Raw genomic sequence first — 24,207 nt, forward strand, 5'->3', positions numbered from 1 at the left:
GGTCGTGTCTCGCATCGGGGAGTTGCCCCCACCCCTCGATCTGACTCCCTTAGACTTTTTCATTTGAGGATTTATCAAGTCTAAGGTGTACGGGGCGAGGTTCCACAGCATAGCCCAGTTGAAACAACGCATTACGGCCGCAGTTGCTGAGATTACACCAGCTATGTTGGAGAAGGCGTTTCGGGCTGTGGTGGATTGTTGGCATATGTGCCTAGACGTGAGGGGTGGTCACATTGAGTTATACTGATTTTGTGTCCTACTGTGATATATGTTTCAGTACATATTGTATTTTGTACCATAAACCTTGTTCATGCAGAAATGTTAAGTGACTTTATAGACACCCTGTATAATTTATTTATGGTACAGCTACCGACAATAAAAATGGGACACGTAGACCCTTAAATTCTCGCTTCCCTGCAAGGCGTTATGTGTGTTGTCTAAGTTAGCTGTCCCATTTTATTGCTGGTGACTGTACATAGCATCTGGCTAGAGTATTGATATTTCTATGTGAGTGTTCGTGACAAAACAATTCATCTAATTGCTATATTAAAGAAGGGTAAAGGTACCGCTTACACATTGCAACATGCCATGGGGTGTGTAGACAAGGTCCCACACATTCACAATCCTAGCCATTTGTGATTATGTGATCAACAGCATGCTGCAACGACCTTTATTCCAGAGTTGCTGTCGACTACCAATATAATAGAGGCTGGGTGAACCTCAGAGCACTCCATGCAATGATTGCTGCAATTACCCTAAAATTAGTGAAGAAGTTACTAAAAAAAACAAAATTAATTCGGAAGTAATAATGTGACAACATTGCTATTAAGAATCAAGGTCATTCCCAGGGGAAATATTTCGGTAGGGTTTTCAGAACAGTGCACTCACACACATACCAAGTGACGTAAGGGGGTAGCAAAGAAAGCTAATGTTTCAAGTCTTGGTATTAGTTTCTTCGGTATTTTGGAAGTATTTCGGGTAGACTGACCTCTCATGTCCCTCTCCCGGCACACCATTGTGATAAATAGTAAAACTGTTAACTATTGTAAGAATTCTACTTCGCATAATACGTTTGCCCCTTGAAATGAAACGATATGAAATGAAAGGAGACAACAATCCCTAACACATAAGACCTTGGTTTGGACTCATTTGGAATGCGATGTGTAAGTGAGAGCTATTATTAAGGGACAGAAAACTTTTTGATGATACTGCTCCTCTCCCCCCCCCCCCCCCGTCAGGTCCGAACTTACGCCCATGCGCGACATTCAAGCTTATCTCCTTGCTATGCACCGAAGCAACAAACTTTACTCATTTTCACCCAAAAAGGAAGAGTTTTTTCTATTAGCTGCGTAGCCGATATTGTATTGAAAGCATCATCAATTACTCCTTCTCCTATTTTTATTGTTTTTTTTTTCATGAGATATATGTTCAAATTACTATTTGAAACCTTCGTTTTAAATTTTATTCAAAGACAAAAATGGTTATCTGGGGTCATTTTAAGGGGGTTTGCACTTACCACTTTGGGTTTTCCAGACTCCTTTACTGCCTTCATTTCAAGTTTTAATTTTTATTTTTATTTCTCAAACTTTTGGGAGAACTTTAGCCCATTCATCCCACCCCAGTTATCTACAGAATACATTTTTACACGAATTTGACCTCTCCTTGGCTTACCCATGGTTTATATAATCCTTAGGAAACGTAATGGTAAGAGGCCATTAAAATCGGAGAAGGGGTGAAGGAGAACTATCTTCAGATAGAACTAAAAGCAACTGGTTAATATGGTCAAAAGTTTATTGAACTTGATTTTGATTTGATTTGATTTGCTTTATTTTACTTCGCTTCTTGTGCAACTTTTGGCTAATTTGCGAAGATGAGGATAAGTGATAATATGATGAAATGGATGAATGTACACTCGCAAACATCCTTGAGCAGGCCAGGATTCGAACCCGGGACCCATGGCGTTGTAGAGCAATGTGCTAACTACTCCGCCACGGGGGCTGGCATTATTGAACTTGCAAGACAATGCAAACGACAGTCGACAGATAGCTATGCTAAAGAGTCAATTGTCTAGTTTTAAAAATGAGTGAATTATTTTTCAAAGTTAATAACGTCAAATGAGATATAAATGTAGCTGTAGTAACTAACTAACTCAGTTACATTCGAAAGTAATATTCCAAGAACTGCGTTAGTTGTACTTCTGATTTACCCGCTAACGTGCTTAATCCTGTAAGTAACAGATGTGTCCGCAGTCTGGAAATAATCTGGAAGGAGGACTTTCGCTTCCCTTGGTTGAAATTTCCATTACGCCTGACTACAAGCTGGCTCATTGGTTACCCGCAGGAGCTTTGGCTCGAAAACTGCTCTCTGATTGGTACCAAGAACTGAAGGGCAATGTCCTAGGGACCGGCCGTAATGAACAACCCTTTCGCGACAATTGCAGAACAATTGTTTTTCGGCGGCGTTCAAGGCACAAGAGATCAGATCGATATATCGCAGTGCTTCTGCGGTTTTTCCCAGACTATTTGACAATTATCGCCGCAGTGAAGGTTACGTTTATGATAGATAAATTCTCTTATTCGTTTCTAGTATACTTATCACCAAAGGAGAGACACCAAACTATCAAATCAAACTTGACGATCTAATTTAAAGTCTTAGTAAATGTTAATAATAACGCAACAAAAATTATTGTGATTGGGCCATCTGCGTACTGGGATCAAACAATTCAAATTGACAATCGACTCATTTTTAATGCTTGCATATCTCCGAAACCATTCGACCTTTAATTATGGAAACCTGGTGGATTGAAATAAATATGAATTATCTGATTCATGCGATTTTCATCTTCTCCTTAAGCATCTCCGTTTTTTATTCTCTAGTGAACAATGAAAACCAATTTTAACGTATTGTTTTCTCAGAAACCACTGAAGATAGAAACATAAAATTCAGTGGACAGGAGCATCTACCTAACAGTAAACCTAGCGTGACATAATGGATCTTGATCTGAAAGTCTGTCTGTCAGTCAAACAATCGATATCAACTCGTATGTCTCTGTCGTTCGATATTCTCGGAAACTACACATTATAGAATGGAAAATGCATAGTGTATTCGGATAAAAATTATCCTCAGCTAGTAGTTCGTTAAAAAAATATATTACCAATGAACCGTTGTACTGGTTAGTGCCGACTCGTAGGTACTCGTACTAAACGCAGCTCTTGATTACTTAAAAAAAAATGAGCACAATGCTTTCTTCAGAGTTCCCACTCAGTACAATTAGTGACGGCGGCAGAAAAAAGTAACTGGGGGGGCGGAAGAGGGGCGATAAAACATTGTAGAGGGGGCAGTCACATTAAAATGCACGAAAACACTACATACATATAATATATATAAATATATAATAATAATATAATTAATATTATATTCATTACGGTCTTTTGTGTTTGTTCTTTATTCAGAGTGGACGTTTACTGCCTAGTTTAGATCCATATGATTCGTTTTAATAAATGCATTAATTATTTTTTTATTCGTAAGTTTCGTTGTCTCTAGTGGCCTATTTCAGTGTTGGAAGACAGGTAGAAAATGGTCTAAAATAGTTTCTCCTTTTATAATTTTATAATTCATCGTCTTTCTTGAGATGAAACTACTGTTATAAGATAATAATGTAAATTACGGAAAAAATGTTTCGAAGAGTTTAATTTTCTTGAAAAATAAAAATGATGTTGGAAGAAATTAATTTTCTTAAGTATTAGAAACAACTAAAATCACTTAGTGAAGTGGAATTCTCCTATAGGAGAATTCTTCTACATCTGCTCTTGAGAACACATTGTCCACCGTCGGTACGTCCAAGACTTGACATGTTCTTCTCAATAGGAAGGACATCCAAATAAGGCAGCTGGCATCCAGAATCCTGTTTCGAACAAGGCTTTTCAAAGGTTTCAAACAAGAAGATTTTTTCGCATGAGGTATTGGAAACTGGGATTGTTACAGAGAATACAACTAGAGTGTGAACCTTGTGAAATGCCAATTTATATTTTCCTAGGATATCGAAGAAATACATTATGACTACTTTCATTCCATCTTCGTAACGCTGAAGAGTTTTGGGCAAAATCTACGTTTCACCTTTCAGGGAAATCATATCACAGGAATAAAAATCTGAAAATGTTTACACTTATTTCATAATTCAATATTCTCTCTCTACTACTCCAAAACATGTTTGTGCTACACAATTACAGACATCTATGGAAATCTTGGAAATAAGTTCTTTGATTTTGATGTCTGCATAGAGCGAACCTCATCTAATGATTGAGGAACTGCAAATCCTAAAAAGCGTTCTTTTACCTGCACCCGATACAAATATCTGTCCTGTTCCTTTCTCGCACTGTATTTCGTTTCATCTGACATCAGTGTGAATACTTTCGCCTCTTCCACTTTCAGGCTTATTTTGCTCAGAATAAGTGTGGACATTACGCAAATTAATTTGCTTTGAATCGAATTTTTAGTGTGAATTTTAAGGTTCAAGTTCAATACATTTCCGAATAATATCGCCTCAGTTTGAAATTAAATTCAAGAGTTCCAAGAAAATTCTTTTGTTAAGGCTTGCGTCAGTCTCATCATCATCTCGAAAAGCAAGTCCCTGAATAGTACGAAACCGCGATGCGTCCACAACAGCGTCCATGTAGTGTCGGTTTTCTTGAATCACTTTTGAATATTTTCACTAATTAGTGTCGTCACTAACGATCCTATATTAGAATACGCGACCAAACGCACCAGCGACAAAACGAACCTACCACCTGACCGGCCTGTGAAGGGTCTTCCAATGAGTCTAAAATTATTAGCGATGCGACAAAACGTACCACTTGATGGTTTTGCTGATTTCCATCACACTTTATCCACGCTTTAGACTGGCAAAAGTACTTAATAATGCATATATAGCCATTTGGCGGGTTTAAAATCAGCTGTGGTTAAGCTGTTGTCCACAATTTTTTCTTTTGTTTTATCTTTTCGTCTTTTTTCGATTTTCGTTTTAGTTATGTCAGTTCTAACCTAACCTAACCTAACCTAACCTAGCCAAACCTAACCTAACCAAACCTAACCTAGCCTAGTCTAACCTAACCTAACCTAACCTTTGTCGTGTAGGTTGCCTAGAGTATCGTTCTAAATCTTGGTAATTGGCGTGTCTTCCTCTCGAACCCTTTTCTTCGTCTCATGCATACGCTTCATCACATCTAACTGAGCATCATTTGGGGCTCCACAAACGTGATCACTCGGTGGGCCACTAACCACTTTATTCTCTTTTGATTTTAAGTTCAAGCGTTTTCCTTGAAGTGGTACGTTTTGTCGCGGAGTAAATATCTTGAAGGTAGGTGTTTATCTCAGTGGTACGTTTCGTCGGGAAAACCCAGGTGGTATGTTTTGTCGCTGGTACGTTCTGTCGGGACACCATTTTTTCGTACTACAGGTGACGTTTTGTGGTCCTCAGAATGTTCGTGATGTTTTAAAATCATCTACATTTAACGCTTTTTTTCCAGTTGTTAAAACTGCTTAAAACTTAGGCTAATCGCCACGATTACAGAACATAAATGAATGAGAAATCCCCTATCCGCAGGTTGGCGCTGGAATCTTGAACGAAAGTCAAACACACACATATATATATATATATATATATATACTAAAACAAAATTATTTTTTGTTAGTCATGTTGGTGTTATAAGCAGGAAAAGAAATATCATGAAGAATACACCACTTAGAAAAGATGAAAATCGTCATAATCTTAGAAATGAAATCTCTTATTATATGATATTTCATTACCGTCAGTTGGGGGGCGGAAGTGGGGGCAAAGTGTTTGATGGGGGGCGCCCACTGCCCCCTTCTCTGGCGTCGTCACTGAGTACAATAAGCTTCCAGAAAAATTGGATGTCTTTCTAGAAAAACACCTTTCGGTCAACCAAAAACGTCAAACGTAAATTTCTTAATGTGTGCCACATTAAATCTATTATTCTGATTACCATGTTTTCCTTTGAAAAGTATGTTGTTATGGACAGCCATCATGAAGAAATTTGACACCCAAGTTTGGTTTTATGCATCAAATTTGAGGTGTAGAACACAAGAACTATTGGTTTGCGAAGGACATGCGTATCTCGAATGAAAGAATCCAAACACGAATGGGGAAGTAGGTAGAAAGATGGACTAAAACACACTGTAGATTTCAAATCGGTTTTTCGGTTGTATGTGTTGGATTGTTCATTACAACGGTTTCTTTTTTTTGTGTTTGTGGTTTGTAATAGCTGTTATAGTTGTTGTTAAAAAACGCATTCGAAGTGGATGAAAGACGATTTTAGGTGGAGCAGACTTCTCTATCTGCGTGCCACTTGTAACCATCATCCCCTGTTTTGCCACTGAACTCCTGAATGGAACGCATTCCAATGAACACTTTCTTTCTAAACCTACCAACGTTCCATGCAGATGATTCTTGCAGCTTTCCTAGTACAAGACATTCCGACATGGTTTTAGGCTGACATTGATGTAGGGAAGTTGTGTGAGATCCAAAGGGATGTAACTCCCAAGGTGTTTTTTTTTCATTTATTATAGGTATTATCAAGGTTCAATAATTTTTGACCCACACGAAAATTCATATGACGCAGCCTCATCCTGATACCACCTCTGAGCATCTGATAATGCCCACAATAGGCCTTGATCTCGCTTTTCCAGCTTGACAGTCTCACGTCATACTGATTTTTTATATCTCCGATCAATTTAAATACAGCCATGTAAATCCAAAGAACTGCATTAATGTATATTTTGGAACACATGACAGTATTCTTGAACTGTATTTAAAATAATGTTTGTACCAGATTCGATTGAAGGCATTGTACTTGATTACCTCCATTTTCTTTGCTTCCAGGTGAACCTAGCAGAATGGCAGGTACGACAGCTTTGCTTGGTGACAAGGGAGATCTATCTGGAGCAGCCAATGCTTCTGGAACTGGAGGCTCCAGTGAATATAGTCGGGGATATCCACGGCCAGTATGAGGATTTGCTCCGTCATTTTGACAAGCTCGGATACCCACCTGATGCTAACTACCTCTTCCTTGGAGACTATGTCGACAGGTAAATGGTCAAGATACTTTATGTTCAACACACAAAACTGATTATTACGCAAACATTTACACATACTGTCCTCTCTTCATATTTTTTGTGAGCCCACAATTGAAGACTAAAATTGGTAAACACTGTAAGTGCCACAATAATTCAAACACCGTTTTCCACGTTAAACTGTGAAATGTGCCATGCTTTATAATGTGGTAAACGTGAAATGTGGCTGGTAGCTCTCTAAGTACTTCAAAGGGCGTGTAACGAGGTCACTAGTGTGCACGTTCTTACAGGCTGATGTGCGGAACTATGCGATTTCCCAACACTTTCGCTTTTGGCAGTTACAACGTTTACCACTTTTAGTCCTTAATTTCATTTCTGTGTAACACGAATGTTCAGTTAATGTAGATGTTACTGTGCTATTTCGGAGTGTGGTCTACTTGTTGAGAAATTACCTATGTGGCACTCTCTCATTGTCTATCTCTCTTCTCTCTCTTTCAAAGGTTTATTTTATTTGTCCTTTATTTGTTTCTTACTCTGATCTCTCTCACATTGCTGATATTTCTCTTCCATTCACTGTGTTGTTCAAATTACAACATCTTGAAGGTGCTGGAGACTAAAAAACTCTTTTCATGCACTAACTATCCACCATTGACTTTCTCTCTCTCTCTCTCTCTCTCTATCTCTCTCTCTCTCTCTCTCTCTCTCTCTCTCTCTCTCTATATATATATATATATATATATATATATATATATATACACACACACACACACGCACAGGGTTTGTCACCTAAAATTTCCACCAGAAATATTTCGTGAACAACAATAAATATTGAAAAACTGCTTTCGCAGGCAGATATGAAGGTGTGAGAGGGGCTCATGAAATTAGTGGACACAATTCGTTCAACTATGTAAGGAAATGTGTTTTTTTTGTGGTTTTTTTTTATGGAAATCACATTTTATTTTTAGCTCATTTGGAAGTACGGAAAAATTCATTTGCAGGTGACTCACACTGTGCATATATATATCCCTACTATTGCTTACTCTGGGGAACAACAATTACTTTTTTCAATTTCCATAGTTGCTACATCTCATTGGTAAGGTTACTTCTTTCTGACATTTTAATGTTCTTGTGGAGAGGTATGTGAAGTACTTCGTTTCACTCATCTTGTCTATTAGGTCAATGTCCAGTTTATCTTAGTTGGTGGCATGTTTTTTCTTCGATTTGGATATCGTTTCCTTTAACAAAACGTTGTAAGTGACTCTTGCTGAATCTTCATATCTTATTATACATGTCTTGCAGTGGCGGTGAATGGTGTGTTATGTTGTTATTCTTGAATTGAAGGTTAAGACTTTGTGCAGGTTGATTTGTTGCGGGTGGTAAAATGTAGCACCTCCTAATGGTATTTTCACATGCACTGGAGGTGAAATTAATGTTTAGTTTCTTACGTTTCTCCGGCTCGCAGCCAGTATATACCGATAAATGACCTTTGATTCCTTAAAGACGAACAGTAAGACTTAAGCTGCCTACTGTGAAAACGTCTCAGATGTAGGACAAACAATATGATCTAATACTATTCATACTAAAGTACATAGATTCATTCATTAACTCTAAACACTACTCTCACTAATATTCGTTTCATATTTAAAACATTTAAAAAAAACATTAAAACAAAGATGGAAATTTAAGTGATATTGAAAATTATAGACCAATAACCATTCTAAATGCAATAGCTAAAAATTTTTGAATATATAATTGCCTATTACATAGGATTTGAACATATAATTGCCTATTACATTGGATTTTCTCTCAAACAATATATACATGTAAATCAGCATGGGTTCATAAAAGGTGGATCTACGGTTACACACCTTTTAGAATTAATTCACTCTATACAAACAACTGTTCTGAAAAAATCTCAAACTGATATTGTATTTTTAGACCTGGCTAAAGCTTTTGTTACTTCATAAACTTGATATATTGGGAATTTCCCCAAGGTTTTTGAAATGGTTTCAGAGTTATTTAATGAATGGAACATTTAGAGTGAAATTAGGTCAAACAACATCCAATATTGCAAAAATATCGTGTGGTGTACCACAAGGATCTCCTCTTGGTTCTATTTTATTTGCAATTTTTATTAATGATGTTATATTTAGTGTTAGAGAATCATTCTGTCCTTTATATGTCGATGGCCTAAAAATATTCAGGGAGATAAAAAAATGGATCGGACGTCTTAAAATTACAGGATGATCTTAATAGAGTAGTAAAATGGTGTGACTTAAATGGCATGTAAATTAATTTAGCTAAATGCAAATTATTGAGATGTACGAGAAAAACAAATTGTATTGTTTCTCAATATGTTATTAAATCTTATAAGGTTTCTATTTGTTCTAGTCATAAGGATTTGGGAATAATTATTGATTCTAAATTGCTATTTGATGAACATATAATTGAAGTTTGAAAAAAAGCTAAAAAGGTTGTAGGTTTCATATTTTTCTATTGGACTTCCTATAATAGAATGGAAACTTTTAGATTCCTATTTATAGTTTTGGTTCGACCATTAGTGGAATATGGAAGTCAATTATGGAACGTAGCAGCGAAGTCACACCGAGAAAATTGAATCAATTCAGAAATTATTTATTAGGTTACTTTGTATGAAAATGAAGAAAAGTTAGATTTCACTAAATTATTTGAAGTGGTTGCAGATACTTAATTTACCAAATTGAGCTCAAGAAGGAATTGTAAAATTAATTTACTGATACAAAACATTTTGTCAAATAGGATTGATAGTGAATACTTTATAAATGCAATAGTATATAACGTTCAAAAATACAAAACAAGAAAAAAATCATTATTATCAGTAAATTTGAAAAATTGTGGTAAATTTATAAGAATATTATTTGATGATTTCAACTATGGCTTCCCTTAAAGTATTTTCTTTAGGTATAAGATGAGATTTACTGTAACAACCATTATGAGTTACTCCATTTATATTATTCATTGTGACATAGTGCTGTACAAGGTTTATTTTTTTAACTGTTCTCAGTACTTTAAAATAAGCAAATATTATTATTATTATTATTATATTTTTGTTCTACTGAAAGAAATAATAATAATATCAATATTAAACAACTCTTATTCAACCACATTGGTTAAAATTACACAAACTAAATCATAATACAACATGACGCCGGCATATCTTCCACTTCGTAGTCTCAAAAATAACAATATTAATAACCTAATATTATTTTCTGAAATTAAATAATTGCGTCATGTACTAGAATTGACGTCATAACATAAGAAGAGCCTTTTGTTTTACCTAGCATTTTAATGGTCCAACTACTCAATTATACGGAAACGTAAGATATTGTTGTTTATGCAATCAGCATCTTAGTTGATGGGAATGTCTCATAAATTTATTCACCCTTCGTGTATATATATAATACGTAATCTTCAGGCAAAATTGAGAAGGTTCCAATTTTTATTACATCATTATATCACTACATAAAATCTACCTTTAAGGTACCATGTTTTTCAAGATGGCTTCCAATATGCAGGAATTCTAGTTAGAGCCTCATCACGTTTTATTAAAGGAAGTATCACAAAGAGAACGATTATTCCCAACGTCTCAGAAGCCCCACTATATTGTGTACCCTTTATTACCGCTTAGCTCTTCCGCCAATGATTACTCAGCCATCAAGATCAAAGTTAAAGGAACTCTCTGCAGATTCCACGACTTAATGAAATTCCTTAAATTTCTAAGGAAAGTATCTTTCTAGAAAACGTCCGGTAAAGATTAAATCGCGAGCGGTAACCTAAGATGGTTCTGTGCTCAAGTTTCGATAAGTCTTTAAGTTCTCGGTAAAACTGTGACCCACTTTCTGCAAAGACGTAGAGCGCAATTATTTCCGTAACATCACTGGCTGGTCCGACTGTACATACACACAACTTTGTCGGGCTCAGCACCCCCCCCCCCCACACACACACTCCCAAACAAGCTTCTGATCAGCAGTGTTCCGGATTTTCACTTATGAAATATATCAACCCTAATCATACCAAAAGTTGAACCCAACTTTATGTGAACTATATATACGCCCATTGGGTAATGACATTGGGAAGTCGTTGTCCCTTATAAACCTTTCTGTGTCCGAATATCGTGCAGGCATGGGCGTTTAGGTATAGTCAATTCTTCATATTTTTAACTACATGCCAATTACAGGCTCTCCCGTAGGTCACCTTACAATGAAGGGGTTATTGGATGGAGACACAATTTACACTGTAGGTCTAGCGCGGATTGGGATATCGGAGAAAAAAGTGACTTAACTGTGACAAACATATTAAAAATTCATTCCCAAGATTGAGGTTTACTCAAGGAAGTAGAGAAGCGCCATCAAATAAAAAAAATACAAAGAATCAATAATTGATTTTAATAATCCTACTCGTATATTTGGTTAACTTTTTTCGATAAACATAAGCAATAACACATACCAGAATTTTCAAAATTTGGAAAGGCTGACTAAATTATTTGGTGATTCTAAATAAATAGGCCAGATATAGTCAGAATTACTGAACAAAATTCATATTGACGAACAAAGATTTATTTGTTGACATTTAAACAATTGATTCTTCACTACGACGTACTTTTATTATTCCATGAAAACATTCTTCTATAATTTCTCTAAACGAATAACCTTTCACTGCACACTATTGATTCCCTTGAATAAATTATTTTTTTTTTACACAAGGAAAAAACATGTAGATTTTGTGTTATGTTAATAACTTAATTGTATTATTCAACTCCATCGTCAAGAATAAATTTGAAACGTCATAAAAGCGACGTAAATTAGCTGAAATTGCAACGTTCCCCGGTTGAACACCAGTCGTTACAAAATTAGTCCGCTGCCCCTTGTGTCGGGAACATGAGACTCTCTTAAATTCACTAGGGCTTGCTGGGTAACAAGAAATACAACACGGTTTTCAAAGTTAGACGCAGTTTTATAATTACTTATCACGTGCGGACTCACAAGCAATGTACAGATTTACACACATTTATACACATATCACATCACAATCACTAACACACAACGTTAGACAAAACAAACCAAAATACACGAAGGTTTCTGCACGTAATCATTATTTCAGCGTATCGCCTTAAAGAAACACAATTAATGCAAACCAATAAAACTATTCTTGCATTCCATTTTCTCGTTACCACATGCTTATTGATTTTTCTACCTTCGCTTGTTTTTCAAATCAGTCCGTCGTCAGGAGAAAACATTCAGGAGGGTTCATACACTTCCTCCGGCGAGATAGGAAAGTGACGTCAACATGAACAGATTATGACGTATTTTCAAACATATATACAAATTCCAACCACAGCTGTATAAATCTAAATAAAGTTGTCTGTGACAGCTTGCACATTATTTGAAGTAACAAACATTTTAAAACTCTTAACTTCTTACAAATATAAAACCTTAAACGCTCAGGTTCGTTACAAAATGCACAATATGTATTATTAAGTGTACCCAGAGGCAGGAACCAAGTTAAGTAACAACCTATGGTATTAGATATTCAGCTGCATGATGAGAAACAAATGAGTAACATTACGCGATTTAACCTAAATCTATCCAGATGGGACGAAAATTCTCTCCCAACAATCTCGCATTAAAACTTTCCCCATTAAGTCGAGTTTTAAATACTTGGAGAGTTAGCGAAAGAGAGGAATTTGCTTCGGATAGAAAAAAACTGCTTTGGAAATTTTTAAACCAGATATTATTTAGGTCCCATGAGCTTAGCTGGCCATTCCAACTATGTGCGAAGTTAGGAATTTAATTATTTGACATTTTTGTTCTAGTTCCGTAGATTCTAAATTTGGAATTCATATATCCACTTTTGTGCGGGCGGTTCTGAGGGTTTCTATTTGTACTGTTACTTGTCTTATTTTACGACACTTTCCTGCATCTTTTTAATAATAATGACGATTAAAATGAATAGTAGGTAGTTGAAATTCGTGACGAGACATAAGAAACACACATACCCACAGCAGGAATTGAAGCTGGAACCTTCGTTAGCAGAGGTGAGTCGATCGTTCTACGCGCTCAGCCACCGAAGCGGAACCTCTATTTATGTTGTTTTCTTTCTCTACTACATCCCTATTTTTTTATTTATTCCTCGGTGTATTGTCTACTCTCTTCTCTCCATATCTTATGTCCTCTAACACCCTCCCACCTCATTCTTGACTACACTCCGACCTCTATTATTTTAAATTCTTAATTATTTTGACTGTTCTTTCTCCTTTCATTACGTGGACATGATAATGAAATTTTATTCTCGTTAATTTTTAATATTCTTTCCATCATTTTTACGTACCTAAGTTGTTTACTTATGTATACATGAAGCAATTCTTAAAATATTTCTGTTGATTTGCCTTATACCACGACATTATCAGTATATATAACAGCTGAGTCTGTAACTTATAGCCGACCGCCGTGGCGGAGTAGTTAGCATAGCGCGTTACGACTGCCGGGCTCCTGGTTTGAATCCCAGCTTGAGCATGCGTGTTCTTTGTGAATTTCCCTTCATCAGTTTCATCATATCATCAGGCACCCTAATCGTGGCGATTAACCAAAAGTGGAAGAAATAACAAATGTAAGTTTGTAACAGGCTAATAGCTTTGAAAGGGCTACTATATTGCATAGACTATCAACGCCATATTACAAATGCGCAAAGGCGAGATCAACATATGTGGCGCCCCACTACGAATGTATGCAAAGATACCTGGAAAATTCAAGGTGGCAGGGTGAAATCTCGTTTAATAGGTCTTTCCATTTCACAAAATTTTTCACATTAGTTTTTCGAATCAGCGACCAAAAACGATTTTACGGTTTCATTGAGTCCCCAACATTGTAAGAAGCTAATTTTTCAAAGCGGAAAACAAATCGTAAACATTTTAATGTCATCACATGAAAGCATTTTCTGTGACGACAATTTGAAACTTGAGGAGACCACGTAGGAGTAGATGTGTGCCGGGGATACCTCGAAAGGTTCAAATGTGAAAGTTCTTCAAGTAACATCTTTTTAGGTTTCATGGTTAAAATGCATAATTTTATCGATTAAAGCATTTTTTTCAGTAGTGATCTCCAAATATCCTTAACATATAAAAGAGAGCAAATTTATTAACAAAAGTAAGCTTCTATTTTAATTGTATTTCGGGAATTGTTATAGTTATAGATAGATATCCTTAGATATGTCTAGCTATGTTAATGCCCGTATAGTTACTCCTTTTTTGACACATGATTCCAACATCGACAATATACTTAAAAATCAATTTGTAATGAACAATCACTATTTATTGGACTATTTTCATCTTTATTGTTCTTACACGTGCTACTATGACTTTGTAAACTGTTGCCATGGATTCGAATCGATGCACAGTAATTTACAGCGTTCTGTAATATAATTCATTGATGTAAGTTTTAATGCCTTTTCAAGGTCGTTCGAGGTTACCTTGTAAATCCAAATATTAATATTTCTATTTATAAGTGAATCTGTAACTAATTTTAAATGTTCCTGCATTTCAGGGGTAAAAACTCGATAGAAACCATTTGTCTACTGCTGGCCTACAAAATCAAGTACCCAAACAACTTCTTTCTCCTCAGAGGAAACCACGAATGCGCCAGTATTAACAGGTACGTCTGAGAAATGCACTTGTCTTGCTGCACGTACTAGTAAAGAAGCACCTATTGGCGAGATCTTAAGGAATGCAATGTAGATGCTGTATTTTTAGGTGTAAATTGTTTGTAACTAGAGTCCACCTACATTAGTACTTGAATCAGGAGTGAAACCGAGACAGCGCAGTCTCGTCCCGTTCTCGATCTGATCTCGCTCCAAAACATTGTCATCAGTCGTACAATCAAGCATGCATACATGAATTGTAATTTTCTGCGGAAATGTTTTGTTTCCTGCCTTGGAAAAACATTAACGCGCTTCTGGTAGGTACGGAAGCAAATGTATCTTATCACCAGGGAACGATGTAAGATATGTAAATACATATTCAGTTATTTTAATCAAAATATGGAATTAAATATGGATTTAGAATTGTCAAAAATGACGATTTTAATAAAGTAACCTGCTCATTTAGGTGAATAAAATATATTAGACTTGCATAACATTAACTGTAATGCAAAACCGAAACACAAAAATAGATTACCAACATTTGCTTTGAGTTCTGAATCTTGAATCTCTTTATTGGCCCTCCATTGACCGAAACTGCGTTCAATATCGCATGAAATAATGGGACTGGAATGTACGTAAAATATTAAATGGATTTCACCACGAAAGTTCGAGCTTATTGTTGACAAGAAAGTTACAGTGACCGATGCATTGTCTATTGCCACGTTTCAAAATAAACAGAGTACGAAACGAACAAAATATAGATGAACGGTAAACCTTTGGTACTTAACGCAAGAAAATAAAATGTAGTATTAGCATGAAAATGAAATACATGCCGGAAAACGTGAAAATATGGACATTATATGTAAAAATTACTAAAATATGTAAAATATGGGCTAATTGCTTATATGTAAAAATATGGAATATAAAAACAACATTTCTGGAGCTTATATACCACGATTCGCAGAGATAAAACACAATAACATTGATTTTTGCATTGTATGAAGATATGTATTTACATATATATCCGTTCCCTATTATCACAATCTCGCCATGACCATCGACTTACCCTCAACGTGGTGCAAGGACGCCTGCAGAATAAATGAACTGTGGCCGGAGGAAAAAAGTGTGAGTCACTTTCATTGGTGGGTCACCTATTGTATAAAAGCGGAGAAGCATATAATTACTTCACAACGAACACTTTGCGAACGACAATTATTAGTGCGTAGTTAGATATCGGTGAGTTCACGGAACTCTCCAGCCTAACTATTGCCTATTTTTGAGGGGCCTCTCCCATGGCGCAGTGGTAGCGTCATTGCCTTGTAATCAAGGGGTCCCGGGTTCGATACCCGGTGGAGGCACAAGTGGTTCGGATCCCACTTTAAACTGTAGGTCCAGTCCCGATTAGCCTTGCTGTGCATAAAGTGGACTTAAAACAAGAAATCAAACCAAACCAAGCCTATTTTTGAGGGAGCAGGAAAAGGTTGTATAAGTCCTTGCCTTGTCTCATTCTCATCCAACATGTCGGTAGGTGCGTAGCTTGCCCCGAGTTGATACCTTCCTGGAGATGAGGCCTGCTCGAAAAATGTTTTATAAAATATATAATTACTTCCTGGAAAACTTATCAACTTAGATAGAGGTGAATGCCTCGTTAGACAAGTACTGATAATGTATTCTGCTGCAAATACGCGAAGTCGAAATGGAGGAAGTAGGGGAAAAAGAGAAATGGGGCAACTCTGTCATTAGCTTCGGGAAGTTTGCCTGTGTCTGCAAGAGTGCAAATACTGCGTTATTGATTTCCTGCAACAAGAAACATTGATTGTAACAGGTGTATACCTTGCCTGCTTTAGAGCCTTCATTTTAACACTATAGACCGGAAACTGTTACTGACATTTTAATGCCGTTCTTGCATACAAAAATAATTGAAATCTGATTTTGAAAGATTTTGATTGTTTTGCTTAATTAAAAAAATGATTTTTTTACATACAAATCACCGTTGGGGCATTTGGAACCTGTAGGGTGTTCAAAGTTCATATCATTTTGAGTTATTTTCGAAATTTACATTCAGAATCGGTTAAATGTTGTCATTGGAATAAATAGGCACGATAATCGATTCTAATTTTTATGTTGAATTGAAAAACTTATTGTTATCAATTTAATGAACGTGACCCCATTAAATTTCAGGTAACATCTTCAGAAAATATATTCCACTTATTATGTGTACAGAACACAATCCAGCTTATTTGTCACCTGTCAAGTTGGGGTGGGAATATTCAAACTATTTATTCATAATCATTCCAATTTCTACGTATTACACAAAGAAAATCCTCCCTGGGGAAAACTTGATTTTCCATTACAATGTAGGGAACATTATTTTCCATGGAAAGTGATCGTTAAATGGCAGGACGGCTTTTTCATTAATGTGGTTTGAACAAAGGAAAATGTCTCTATGTCTTTACATTGATATTGCACCAATTACGTTCATTCAAACCCGTGCTATGTAGGGAATGACCGGGTGAGCCGAGCAACCCCTTAGGACACCGATGGAACTATTTGCTGAAATTGAAGGGGCAGGGGGGAGCTTGGACCCCACTAAAGGCTATGTTACAATTCCTCAATATCCAAATAGTAGTTGTACTAAGATTATAGGTCTTAAAGTTATACCCGGGATAAGTATTCTCGTTGGGAATTTTCCAGACCATGCTACTCCATAAGAGGTTCACCCAGCTTCCATTTAAAATGTGTAGTAGGGGAGGGATAAAGGCGGTCGCAGGTGCAAATTGCCTAAGCGCTGATGCACAAAAAAGTAAGTACAGTGCTCCCCTGTGCTTTGCACCACGCCATGAAGGCGTATAGTGGTGTGGAGTTGGGCCCCACACTTTCTTGATAACGGCCGAACTGAGGGTGATGTGATCTGCACCACGCCCCTGGCCTCCTTTACCCCCCCCCCCAGAGTTCCATCCAGTACGACGTTGGGTGGGCGTCGGAGCCGCTTGAATAGATGAAAAAGATCCCGGTTCTCCCCCGGCTGGGATCGAACCCGGGTTTCTCTGATGGTAGTCAAACGCCGTAACGACTTTTCTATTTTAAGGTATACTCCTAAGCGCCAGTATCCCCAGATTTTCACATGATTCACAATTTTCTCTGTATTCTCATTGGGACAAACACAAACATCCGTTTCTTACCCGGGATTCGCACCCGGGACCCCAGGAGTCGCTGTGCTAACCACTCCGCCACGGAGGTCCACAGACGATTGAGCCTCATCTGCGCCGACGCACCTAAAATTTTTATTTTAACCAATCAAAACATGTTCGACGATATCTTCCCCACCTTCTTGACGAGGCGTTCTCTAATATGTAACCAATAGTTGCGTGGACACTTCAACTGCCCCTTAAGGGTTTTAAGTTTAAACAAAATTAATTTTAAAAACCGCCAGACCAAGTAATGAAAACTTCTATTCTCTCAATTTCGCGCTAACATCGGCTTATATTCCGGATAAAAGTGCTGCTGGAAAAGTTAACAAAATTAAATTAAGGTAATTCCTGAATTCCTGGAAGATATCGGAGAGGTTCCAATACTTCCTGTAATGTATTTTTAGCTTTCGACAACGGAGATATAGCGCGGCCCTTTTGAGGCAAAGCAAACAGTCCTGGAGGGGGGATTAAGAGTTGTCGAAGGAGGCCGGTGCTCGATCATCACTGCTCTCATCTTTTCCCGGGAAAAGGTTGGCTCCAGACAATTCCTGGAATCCGACCCCTCACCCTCCAGTGTCAACGCTCGCCAGGCATCGGAGGTATATGATCTGAATCTCAATTTCCTGTTCTCTTCAGCTCCGTGGATTTCGCCGAAACTCATCTAGAATTTGCTCATGGTGGTGTTTCCAGTGTTGCCATCCTATTGCTTCTAGAACCATGTCTGGTCTCTTAAACAGAGGCGCTATTTCACAGGGTGGGTTCTAGTATGTCCACCCAAATGTTACAAATGAGATTTTTTATGGAGCATTTATAGTAGAGCAAGATACGTGCGTTAAAAGTAGTAAGAAAGAGGCAATGAGATAAGAAGAGGGAAGTATATAAAAAAGTGATAAAGATAGACGGAGAAAAGAGGAAGAAAATTGCAAAGAAAATGTGGAGAAATAGAGAAATACATATAGTATATTGATTGACACAGAGAGAGAGAGAGAGAGAGATAGAGAAAGAGAGGGAGAGACAGATAGAGATAGAGGCAGAAGAGAGAGATAGAGAGAGAGAGAGAGACACACACACACACACACTCTCTCAGTAACCATGACAACCGATGCAGATTCACCTGAAAAGACTTCGGCCACTCTTGAGTCTATCTGAACTCTCTGTTGATGCTATTGCTCCTAAAATCACAATGTAAAGTGGTTGACTTGATTGCAGGTTCTACTCCTGACTCCTGACCTGGGCATGGGCGTTTCTTAGTGTCTCTTTTCCCATTTTATCTAATTTCCATTCATCCTCATAGTAAGAGTACATGGTATTTCATATTCAATGGAGAATGGTTTACGCTGCTGTTCGTGGAGAGCATCGCATACGAACAAAGGACAGGCGAGGAACACTGAGGCATTTCTTTCCTCGTGTTTTATGAAAAATTCATAAAAAATACGAAATCTTGGAGGAGCATACTAGCTTAACGAACGAAGAGCTATAGTCGGGGACGCAAAATTAGGCGGCTGACAAAATTTGCACAACAGGTTTTCTTCCCCAACATTGGTCTGTTTCCCTTTGGCGTGAGGGTTGACACTTTAATTAAAGAATGGCGTTTGAAAGTCGCTACTCCGTGAATGGGAGCCAACGATTCTTCTGCTTTGCTAGCTTTGCATTTCCCTCTTGTGACACCAGCACACTTCCTCCAAAGTCACATGAATTAATACCGGTAGATTTCAATATTATGACTGGAGGGTATCAGTTCACTCATCCACTTTGGCGTTGCGTGTGTGGCACCGATACACAGGGAACAGTAATATAATGAATGCATGGCAGTTTCATTTCGTGAATCTAGTTCCTTGGAACTAACTCCAACTCCATTTTTGGATTCATTTAGCTCTTTTCTACTAATAAGTCCTGGCAACCCTGCTTATTTGCAGAAACGGAGATAAAGACTCTCCGTCTCCAGTGCACTCTGGTCCTCCTGTCAGAAGCCAGACAGAATGTGATGTAATTAGTCACTGGCTGTGACAGGATGACCTAGCTTCACAGGAGCAGATGCTTTTTCTCCCACGAGAGCTCTGGAAACTGAAATAAGCTCCAGGAAATAGAGGGACAAATTGACGAATCTCGCATGTTCTTAATTCTCCAGCGTCCAAGAAGTTTATATTTTTTGGGATCCTTTTGAAGGAATTTACTACCGCGCGAGGAGGCTGCAATAAAATAATACATTTCAAATTCTTTTTTTGTAGATGGAATTCTTTATGAGTAGAGATTGTATTTTCGTGTTCCTCGAAACGTTTTAAAACCTTTGCCAACATTTTATTTTCGAACCATCAATATTGGCACGCTGTTAATGTTTGTAAGGTCTCGGAAGTTGGAGAAATGCATTTAACTCTTGCTAATTAAGTCATTCTTTGAAAGTAGGAGATTAGTGAGGGTGCACAAAAGAATTTTCTTTAATTATTTATTGTATCTAATGTTTAAAGTTTAAAGGAGTATGTAAAAAAAAAAAGTTAAAGCTACCCCTATGCATTGCAACATGCAGGCATGTTTGACGTTTGACCCTAGGGTCCCATCCATTAGAAGCTGGGTGAACCCCAGAGCCGCTCCACGCGGGACAGTCCTGGAAACATTCCCCTGGAATCAAAGCTGGGTGTCTCGTGTGGCAGTTAGACGACTGTACTATGAACTTTAACGTAAATAAGACACAAGGATTGCACGATGATGATGATGATAAAACAGTAATGCCAGTGGTATCACCTTTCAAGCCATTTCATTTATTTTTCCAAAGGGGTGTCTTGTTGTGGATGTGTTTGTAAATCGGAAATTCAAATTGTTAATATTAACAATAACTAAAAATGTAAAATAATGTCAAAACAGCTTACAGTGGCGTCACCAACGGAACTACCTTAGCCCACACAAATAGGCTACGTCAGAAATTTTCATATGTATTTATAGTAAAACAATAAAATTGCGCAGGGACAAAGAGATGACAAGTAAAAGAGAAAGAGAAAATGAGATACAGAAATAAGTAGAGAAAATGATAGAGAAGTGGATAAAGAAAGTAAGGAACAAAGAGAAACAAAGAAGAGAAAGAGTGAAAAAGAAAGATAGAAAGGAAGAGTCAGAGTGAAACGTGGAAAGATAGAGATAAATAGAAAAAGAAAGAGAGAGAAAATGAAGAATTGATAGAAAAACGGAAAGAGAGACAATGATAGAATCGTAGTAGGATAGAGAGAGTTATAGAAATAGAAACGTGAGGAGAAAGAAAGTGTAGTCAAGAGAGAGCAAGAAAGCTACGTAGGAAGATAAAAGTATGGAGATAAATGGAGAAAGAAGGATGAAAAGGATTAAAAGAAGAAAGTTGGAAAGAGAAAGCAAAGGGGGAAGGAAGCAGAGAGAGAGAGGGACAGAGGGAGATGAAAATTGAAAATAGAGAGAAAGGCGATTCTTAATAGCCATGATTAACAAAGCAGAATTCATCTAAAAATATTTCGGCGACTCTAGTATACCGACAAAAATGAAATTCTGGTGATAGATCAAATAACTCATTTTCTCACAAACCTCTTCATTCCATTTTTCACTCCAGACATTTTAATATTAATATTTAATAAATAAATAACACTTGTAATGCAGGCATACTACAAACAAACATTTCTTGTATTTTTACACTTGAACTTTCGAAAATAATCAATCCATCTTTGTGCATGAGGATTTAATGTGAGTTTTATATCTCTGTGGATGTTACCATTCTTTGAGTGTATTGATACATTATTATATTTTAAGCGACAAATAGTTCATTTTGGTTAAGTTACTTCGCTTTCCAACTTATTGGGTTAGTCGCGACGATGAGTATGAATAATGAACTGGTTAAATAGACGATACTGCAGAGGCAACGATACAATCATGGTTCAAACCTGGGACATCTGCCTTGGCAGCGCTTTCTGCTCTCCACTCCACCACGGAGACCAGCACCAGCAATAACAAACAATTCAATATCGTTAGCCTATTTAATAATACGTTGTCTTGCATATTGCATATTATCGATTTTAAATCAGCTCATGCATTGATGACTTTAAAAGCACGAAAGGATATTGGCTTTATTAACGCTTCAAAAATCTAATGGGAATGTTTCCGCTCCAAATGACTCTTACTTTTTGTCTTCGTTGCCATGGATCCTTCGATGGTGGGGATAAATATTCCCCCTTCCCTCTCCTATTCTTCCTTTATTGATTTGGTTTTGTTTAAGTCCACTTTATGGGACTGAACCTACAGTTTAAAGTAGGATTCGAACCACTATGTACCTCCACAGGGAATTGAACCCGGACCCCTTGATTAAAAGGTGACGACGTTATCAATGCGACACCCGGGAGGCCCCTCTCGTTCATTCATGCCCTGGAATAAAATCATGGTCATCTCAAGAGTTTTTCTTGTAGGGTATATCACTACAATTGAATAGTAGAAATATTAATAATCATCAACTTAACTATTATTATTATTATCTAATAACAATAAAATATTATTGCATTGTCAAATTATTCCATATAGTTACTGCACTAAGTGCATAGTTATTACGTTACTAACTTGTACACACATCATTCAAAAAATATAAATATGCTGACCAAGGCAGTAATTTATTTTATTAAAAACATAAACTAAACGTAACGTTTCAACCTTCTAGCAAGGTCTTCATCAGACTCTATATCAAGTACAAAAGTCTTGACTTTGACTTTTGTACTTGATACAGAGTCTGATGAAGACCTTGCTAGAAGGTTGAAACGTTACGTTTAGTTTATGTTTTTAATAAAATAAATTACTGCCTTGGTCAGCATATTTATATTTTTTCATAATAATGGAAACAAGGCTTAATGGTGTTACATCGTTCAAGAGAAGTCTTTGAGAGCAAAGAGCAAATTTTAGTCAAATTGTTCATGTTATGGCATTCCTCACAAAAATCGCATCTTTGGAATTTTTAAAACGAATGTAACAATTCATTCTTTGGATTAAGTAGCAGAATATCAAAATATTAAATTCTGACCTGTTTCCTGAGTGTTTACACTCATTTTTTCCCCCATCTAAAATATATTTACTGTGTTTTCTTGAAATACTAATTTAAGTTAACTTTCCGTTATTGACGATAAAGAATAACATTTTTTTTCTCTAATATATAATGAACAATGCCATTTCCCGATAGGGGGGCGGGTGGGTGGGAGTTAACTGACTGCTTCAACCCCCATCCTCTTGACGTCCAGGAATAGGATCCACACACAAGTAAATCCTTTTGTTTAAACTCTGCAAGAGCAAGGTAGTATTCACAACTTCATCGGAAGTTTCCTTGATGGTGACCGATTCGACCTTGACAAGGTCAACTAGTTCCTTCGGCGGGTTTCGATTCTTTTGCAGCGAGGGAGGGAGGGTGTGGATTCGGAATGCCGGGAATCCTGTATTGATCAGAGCATGCGGTTTCCATGGAAACTAGTCTCGTGTGCCGCTCGCAACATCTTTCTAGTTCCACCGTAAATTTTATCACCTGGTCACGAGAGTCCAGGTGCGCGAGACTCGTTTTGTTTACATCACATCCTTTCTGTCGAATTGACGCGGCCATGATCACTGGAAGTATATTAGAACTCTGAGAATAATCTCCAAGCAACGGATTTACATGTATATGTAAATACATACCTTCATATGATGCTAGAACCAATGTCATTTTGTATCATCTTTGCGAACCATGGTACGTAACTTCGAAAATGCTATTTTTATTTTACGTATTTTTACATACATTACCTTTAGTACATATTTCAATTAATATTACATGTAACTTCAATATTTTCATATTTAATATCCATTCTATTGCTACATTTCCTTTCTTGTGTTAAATATCAAACATTTTCCGTTCATCTGCACTCTGTTCGATTTGTACTCTGTTTATAATAATCTAGACAATGCATTTGTTATTCTAATATTCTTTTGTACAATGAAGAATGGAAGCTCAAGCTTTCGTGATGAAATCCACATAATATTTTAAATATACTCCCATTACTTCACGCGATATTGAACGCAGTTTTACTCAATAAAAACCTGTCTTTAGCTAGATTCATTTTAGGAGATTTGTTATTCAGCATTAAAAAGTTTCCCAATCCATTGTTTTGATAACAAAAATAAACCACATTTTTAATTCTGAATTTTGCATTACAATTAATGTCATGCAAGCCTGTTTTGGTAATCCATTGTTTTGGCAACAGAAAATAAAGCCCTTTTTGTAATAGAATTTTACATT

The 24,207-nt window shown here is 36.9% G+C and overlaps 1 protein-coding gene across 1 annotated transcript in view; it reads left to right on the forward strand.

Moving 5' to 3' along the window:
- LOC145991987 (serine/threonine-protein phosphatase PP1-alpha-like) overlaps positions 1–24,207 on the forward strand; it is a 195,040-nt gene that overhangs the window by 89,444 nt on the left and 81,389 nt on the right. The window contains exons 2-3 of the mRNA XM_083127977.1: positions 6,899–7,104; positions 14,667–14,774. Coding sequence (XP_082984103.1) covers positions 6,899–7,104; positions 14,667–14,774 — 314 coding nt within the window. The remainder of the gene's footprint in view (positions 1–6,898; positions 7,105–14,666; positions 14,775–24,207) is intronic.

The sequence above is a fragment of the Lepisma saccharinum genome, chromosome 9, assembly GCF_977018435.1.
Source record: "Lepisma saccharinum chromosome 9, izLepSacc3.1, whole genome shotgun sequence".
NCBI lineage: Eukaryota > Metazoa > Arthropoda > Insecta > Zygentoma > Lepismatidae > Lepisma > Lepisma saccharinum.